This window comes from Aricia agestis, chromosome 1 (genome assembly GCF_905147365.1).
Source record: "Aricia agestis chromosome 1, ilAriAges1.1, whole genome shotgun sequence".
Lineage (NCBI taxonomy): Eukaryota > Metazoa > Arthropoda > Insecta > Lepidoptera > Lycaenidae > Aricia > Aricia agestis.
In genome coordinates, this window is record NC_056406.1 from 22939006 (window position 1) to 22946394 (window position 7389).

Genomic DNA, 7389 nt, shown 5'->3' on the forward strand with positions numbered 1-7389 from the left:
TTTTCGTGTAGATGTGTATCTCTTTGTATATGTACCGAAAACTATTAATTTTGGATTAAAATTACACTAAATTGAAAGTTTAGAATACTGAACTAAATTCAATTCAAAGAATCGACTTGGCGTTCATTCTGACTATAGTTAACTCATATTCGATACAAACAAACCAATTCCCTTTATTAAATTAGGAGTATAGATATTAGATATAGACGGATAGAATGTTGCAAAAAAGTAAGAGACTTAAAATTATCGGTTTTCTTCACCTCTGTGCGTTATTGTATTAAAACTGACACCATTTACGATTCTATATTTAAACGAGATTTTTCTATGACTTCACTAATTCAATTAATGTGGATCTGTGCACCGAGAAAGGCACCTTGCTTTCCCCCGAATAAAAGAAGATGAGTTTCGTTGCTTTCAGAGAAACACGAGAAAACAGCGAGGCTAAAATGGTCACATTTAGCAATTCCTCTTAATCAATTCAGCAAATGAATAGTCAAAGCTGTCAAACTGACATTAAATGTCAAATTAGTACGCATTTTGCGATCTTAAAAAATGAATCATATAATAATTCATAATATGATTCTTCAAAGCGACCATTTTAGCCCCGCAGATACATTACGAATAAGGGAATCAGCTCTATTTATCTCTAACTTACGATGAAAGAAGATATAATATAGCACTCGAACCATTATCTTTTTACAGGGACGACCAAAAATATGAAATTAGATGGAGCTCTCTTTTCGATGGACTTATTCTCTCCTTATCGAAAGGTTGACGAAGCCTACAGACAGAAAAAGCTTAAAAAGAAAAATCGGCCAAGTGCGAGTTGGACCCGCGCACGAAGGGTTCCGTACCATTACCAAGCAAAAATAGAAAAATAAGTGTTTTTTGCCCCTCCTAATTATTAATTTTATTTAAATTTTATTATTAATTAGTAAAGTAAATACAGCTGAGTATTTTGTGTACATTTCAACTGCCTACCTGCTGTGATCTTTGATACCGAGCAAAAAACGATTGAAAAATCACGTTCGTTGTATGGGCCCCCCTTCAATATTAAATTTATTTTGTTTTTAGTAGTTGTTGTTATAGTGGCAACAGATATACACAATCTGTGAAAATTTCAGAAGTCTAGCTGTAGCGGTTCTTGAGATACAGCCTGGAGACAGAGGGACAGACGGACAGACATCGAAGTCTCAGTAATAGGGTCCCGTTTTTACCCTTTGGGTACGGAACCCTAACAACAAAGAAGAAAACAGTAAAGACAGAAATCGCACTATCTGATAAAACAGTGATTAATTATTATTTTTAATCATTATTAAGTTTTAATACAATATACTAGATGACGCCCGCAACTCCACTGCGCCAAAATTTGGATTATCGGGCGGGAACAGTACATTTTTCCGTTATGAAAATTATCTATTCTTTGTAAGGACAAACTTGGTATGGGGATACTTTCCCGCTCCCGGGACCTGTCCCGGGAGCGGGAAAGTATCCCCATACCAAGTTTCAGCAAAGTCGTTTCAGCGGTTTGGGCGTGAAGAGGTAACCGACAGACATACTTTCGCATTAATAATATTATAACTATGGATGGTTGTATTAACTATTAATTAGGTTGGGTTGCACCAACTAACTTGAACTACAATTACTGTAACTTTAACTACAATGCAAAATGTCAAATCTTTGGTTAAAGTTAAAAATGGACGCCATCAAGACGCCATATTTAACCATAACCATAGAGCTCGACAAGGTTTTAAATGCACGTGGCGAAAAAAGGAACTAAAGCTGTCATCATACAAAAACTGCCATTTTTGACAGTTCTCCTTTACCAGCAGCGCCCCCGCCCACGTTACATTTCAAGCCTTGTCGGACCAGCTGTCATCTGTCAGATTCTGTGGTCAAAGTTAAGGTTGAAGTTAAAGTTAGCCTTAACTATAACCATAACTTTGACCATAACTTTAACTTTCACCACGCCTCTAGTGCAACCCACCCTAATTGTTTTACAGTTTTCACTATCTGTATAAGGACGCGTCGTGTGCGGGAAGCGCGCATTTGCCACGGTCCTCGCGGACCTATTAGTTAGTCACTGAGTTAATCGCTCCTAGTCCTAGATTATACCAACGTTTACTATTCATAATCGCTTTTTATTTGTTGAAAATATACGAGCCTTGAGATTAAAGAAACCTAATACATTAAAGTTGCTGTCTGAACGCAGACAGTAACTTTAACGTATTATTTTTTTACCAGAAGATTTTCTTTAGAAGTTTAGAGCATATTTTTCGAACAAAACGCAATATCAACATTTTTGCTTTTATGCCCACTTGCGGCAAACCTCCTTCAGAATAAGCAATCACAACGTTAGCAATAACATAAAACAGAGCAGAGTGGGCCTAAGAAAGGCCTCTATAACTCATAGAATCTAGAACCAATTGTACTTATACTTCAGCATGGTCCAGACTACGAAACCAGTTGCAATAAATAAAAACAAATTAAAAAATGTTTCTAAATAAATTAATGTTTTCCCAAATTTTTCATAATGTTGTCGCTGAGTCGACGAGTCTCAAATCAGATAGAGTAGTTCACAGTATGGTGGCCAGTCTTTCGCGTGTGAACTGCACAGACTCTTAATTGCATTTCCGAATGATGTTTACAATAAAAATATTTAATCTTCGGAAGAAGTACGTTCCACGTAATATTGTAACAATCAATTTATATTGGATTTATTAACGTTGTGCGGCTTCGCGCTGTGTATCGGATTCCTACTTTTTCTGATTACGTGTTGACGACCACAGATGTGGCCTTCAAATACCACAGTAGATAAAGATTAACATAATTACTTGGTCCTCAATATGACTGAATAAATAGGTCTATAAAATACAACTACCATTTTGTACCAAAAAAACTTCTCTTTTGCGTTGAGTGTAAAAACTTCAATTGAAACATCTATAAACATTGTTAAAATTACTCCGAAGCAGGCAAAGCCGGCGCGTACGACTATCAAAAACGAATTTATCTCATTAGAATTATAACCTCCAGACAAAGTCACCTCCAACCCATCATTATTCATCATTAATAGCTCCAAATTATACTCCCGCAAACAGTTTTAATTAGGAGTATAGTGCATAATGATAGGGCGCGCATACCTGACATTATTTGTCTACTTTTTGCTACCGACCGACTATTATGGTAATGGCGTCATGTTTAGTCTACGTACGTGTGAAGACATCCATCAAGATTATGATTAACCATACTCCACGTCGACCGTAATGACCGTTGAAAGATTTATACTGTGTAAGTGGCAGAAATGGAAATTTCTTGCGACGCCTATACATTGTAGGCAAAAACGGTCGCGTATTGAATTAAATGCTTATTTATTATCCACTTCACTTCAGAGCAGATTTATTGCTTCAATAGAAACGCTTTTGTATTAAATGGTCAGAGCAGTATTAAAATCATAATGATATTTTGAAATAAGTACCTACTAGATATTGAGTCGGAACTCGGAACTAAACATTAGGATTGTAGCACCGCTTTCATCATATACCACGAGCCGTGAGGTGTCTGTAAAGTGTAAACGCGGCTAGCTGGCGGGCGGCGGGCGGACGCGGCGCGGGCGCACGGCCGGTGGCGCGGGCCGCTCCGGGGCCCACATTAGCCCGCCGTATTTCACGAGCCGCCCGCCAAGGTGAGAACATAATAAGCGGTTCGAGTCCATTTTTAATATTCCGGCTTCATTACGGCGCATTACGAGCGTCTTGGGTGGCGAATTCTATCGCGAACGCTCTTAATACCGCATTATTAGTGCCGGCCGGGTCGGGGGGCGGGCCCGACCGCCGATTTATTTGAATTTTTGCTCCGACTCAATTTGGGAAATCGCTCCGCCGGCGGCGCTCGCGAAATTAAGACGTCAGCGTGATTGCGGGGAGGCGTTTAATTATGTAAATGTTATGAACTAGCGGTGGGTGGCGAGAACGCGTTATTATGCCAAAGATGCGGTCACGTATCACGACAATTTGGATTTATGATTCCGAGCCGCCTTCGAGATCCCACATGGATGCGGTGTAATCTCAGCGCAAGCGTGACTTCAATTATTGCTTTACGTCTGAAATGTGGCAATCGAGGCGCGGAGAGTGGAGCACTCCTCGCATTGTTCGCCGGCAACTCGGGCTGCGCTTCATTGTCGGAATTGATTGTTTTAGGCCTTAAAGTGGATCGAATGGCTCGGAGTTGATTTAACTTTATATTATTGCGGTATTCGATTGCTTTTGCTTGAAGATCTTCATCGGAGTTCAGTTTAGTTAAGGCGATAACAACTGTTTATTTAGCCTTAGGTGTTTATCATTCTAGCGGTTGACGAGCGGCTTTGTGGTGGGATGGGTACCCAGCAAATACGTCGCGGACCTACAACGACATAGTCGTAGCAGCGTTCTGTGCCAAATGAACGGGTTCGTTCGAACTTCTAAAGCCATTTGCCAAGTGCCAACCACTAGTATGATAACAGTCTAAGATACAACTTGTCTGTTTTCAGATCCTGTCGTCCCACATGGAGGTGCGGTGCAAGTGCCACGGTCTGTCCGGCAGCTGCCAGGTCAGGACGTGCTGGCGAGCGACTCCGGACTTCAGGGTAGTCGCATCTACGATAAAACGAGAGTATCGTAAGGTAATAAATACCAGACTGATCTTCTTTCATGGCAATAATGTATTGGAACTTTCATATTATTTATAAGACCATGATCATTCTGGCAATAAAGGAATTTGATTTGATTTGATACCAGCAGTTTTTATTACTTCTAATCGTTTGGACTGACCATTAAGGCTGGAAAATGCTTTCTGCTTTCTACTGTTATTCTTCATTTGTAACACTTATGTTTTTTTCTACAGGCATTAATTGTAGCACAAGAAGAATTAAACGATGGCTTCTCTGTGCTAAGAGGTAGACCCAGAGGAAAAAGGAGGAGTAAAGCCCGGCCAGCGCCGAAAACGAGTCTACTGTTTTTCGAAAGGTAACTCAAAAAATTGGGGAACTTGCTGTGTACATAAATTCGCAAGACATTTACATTTTTTAATTTGTAAAATTCTAAATTCTCCCGCTACACTAAGCAAACTCCTTTTTACAAACAATATCCAAACCATTGCTGCATGCTACTGCCATCTAGCGGTGAACAGTGCAAATTGAAACGTGCTACGAAAATATTATGAAATGTGGCGGGCCGCGGGACACGTGTAGGTTTTCTCTCGATGTTTTCCTTCGCTGTTGTTTTCCTTGTGTCTACACTCTACTGTATTTGAGATCTGAAACTATGACTGAACTGAAATTGGACTCTAACGTGTCTTCCTATAACCCACCAAGCCACGTTCATTCAAAGCAAAACCCTACTAAAAACCAGCTCTTGTAAAACATAACCAAAACCAACAGGTCACCAAGCTTCTGCGAAGCGGATCCGAAGCTGGACTCAGCGGGCACCTCGGGGCGCGTATGTCGGGCAGGCAAGACGTCCAGAACGGGCTCCTGCGATCTGCTGTGCTGCGGGCGAGGACACAACCTCATCAGGAAGTCCAGCATCAAACCCTGCAACTGCACCTTCCACTGGTGCTGCCGCGTCGACTGCCAGAGATGCCACGACGACAAGTGGATAGCTATTTGTAAATGAACGTGCCATTATGCCATTTGCCAAATTGCCAAACTCGGTGACGTCATGAGTGTTACGTTTGTAGAGGGAAAACCCGTGAAAAGCAGTGCGGGTTTTTTTCGCGTAGGAAATGTAAAAATTAATTGAGGGTTAACATATACAACGATGTCACAGAATATATTATGACGATGTTATGTATATAATATAACACACGGACGATGGATGGAACACGCGAATAGAATGTAACATTGGCGTGTAATAAAAAATTGCAACTTTTTAAAAATTATTAAAACTGTTTTGCAACGATAACCCAAGAGCCAGCGACAGCCAGACTTTTGTGATTTTATAAAAGCTGAAAGTTTGGCAGTAGCGGGAACTTGAAAGATGAATAATGATGTCAAATACGAGTACGATTTTACAATAATTTATATTTTTGTTTATGTGAAAAATAGTGTTGTAAGATCTTGTTTCGAACCAATTCCCTATTTGAATTACATATTATAAAAATCTGACGGGTAAATATTAATAACCTTGTAGTTAAGACTTATCATTCAGGTATTTTTTTACTTGTAAATAATTATTATGTACGATTGTCGATTAATATTGCCCAAGCAAAATGATTGCTGAATGCTAATGTTCTCAGAATAGAAATCACATCTAAACGCTTTTATTTTCTCTACCTCCGATGAATTATAAATAAGGCTCTACTTATATTCAATTCGATGAATAAGTATTTATATAATAATTTTAATTGTAGATATAGATAATAAATAAGCACAAAACGACATTCTTTTTCTAAACAATCCGTGTGTAAATAAATCAAGTATTCATTATGTGATATTTATTGAATAGGTTATATTTATTTTACTTTACTGTAACTTTGTAACATTTTTAAATAAATTAGCTTTTAAATTACATATTATATTCTGAATTTTGTGTACGCGTATCTACAATTCCCAATTCCCCGAACTGAAATGCGGCCTAACGTTTAGAACAACTGGTCTTAGGATTTAGTAGTCAACCATGTTTTGTTGATTACAGAACCCTATAACGGAACCCTAACGAGCAGATTTTTTGTATATTGATAGATCAATAGTCATATTATTTAAGAGTAACATTGTCCTACAAATAAAGCAGTCCTTATTTTAGGACCATCAATTCAAAGTATGAAATCCTTTCTATCTCTGTTACCTACCACTTTCAAGATTTTTCGCAAATAAAAATGTTGTTCGTCTTATCAAAATGAAGCACTCACAAAAAATTTGCTTGATAGTAATAAAAAAAATTGTTCTACCGCTCCCGTACTATAATACAATATACTTAGGGCCTGTTTCACCACTTCCTGATAAGGTGCCGGATAGGATTATTTGACAGATTCTCTATACTCTATCTGTCTAGTTAAGTGGTGGATAGCCTTATTAGGAAGTGGTGAAACAGGCCCTGATAGTTGTAAAATCACGAGTAGGTACTATCAGAGAAGTTGATTCCTATGCAAATCGGGGACCTAAATAGTTTGGTCGCGTTACGTCAAAGGGCATTTTCAAAAAAACGTGTACCCTTGCAAAAATATGTCTATATTTTTTAAGGTCATTTATTTACCTTTATTTGAATGTCATATACAAGGAAAAATATTGAACTAATGGAATAAGTTAAAAAGAACGCTGAAAACGTTATATTATTCTGATATTATTGAAACAAAATCGAATTTTCGACGAAACAGATTCCGTTGTGCGACTAAATGTAAAATATAATTTAATACAAA

The 7389-nt window shown here is 38.4% G+C and overlaps 1 protein-coding gene across 1 annotated transcript in view; it reads left to right on the forward strand.

Moving 5' to 3' along the window:
- LOC121726769 (protein Wnt-10b) overlaps positions 1 to 5765 on the forward strand; it is a 33464-nt gene extending 27699 nt beyond the window's left edge. Inside the window, exons 4-6 of the mRNA XM_042114267.1 lie at positions 4526 to 4657; positions 4879 to 5000; positions 5414 to 5765. Coding sequence (XP_041970201.1) covers positions 4526 to 4657; positions 4879 to 5000; positions 5414 to 5648 — 489 coding nt within the window. The 3' untranslated portion in view covers positions 5649 to 5765. The remainder of the gene's footprint in view (positions 1 to 4525; positions 4658 to 4878; positions 5001 to 5413) is intronic.
- The last annotated feature ends 1624 nt before the right edge of the window (positions 5766 to 7389 follow it).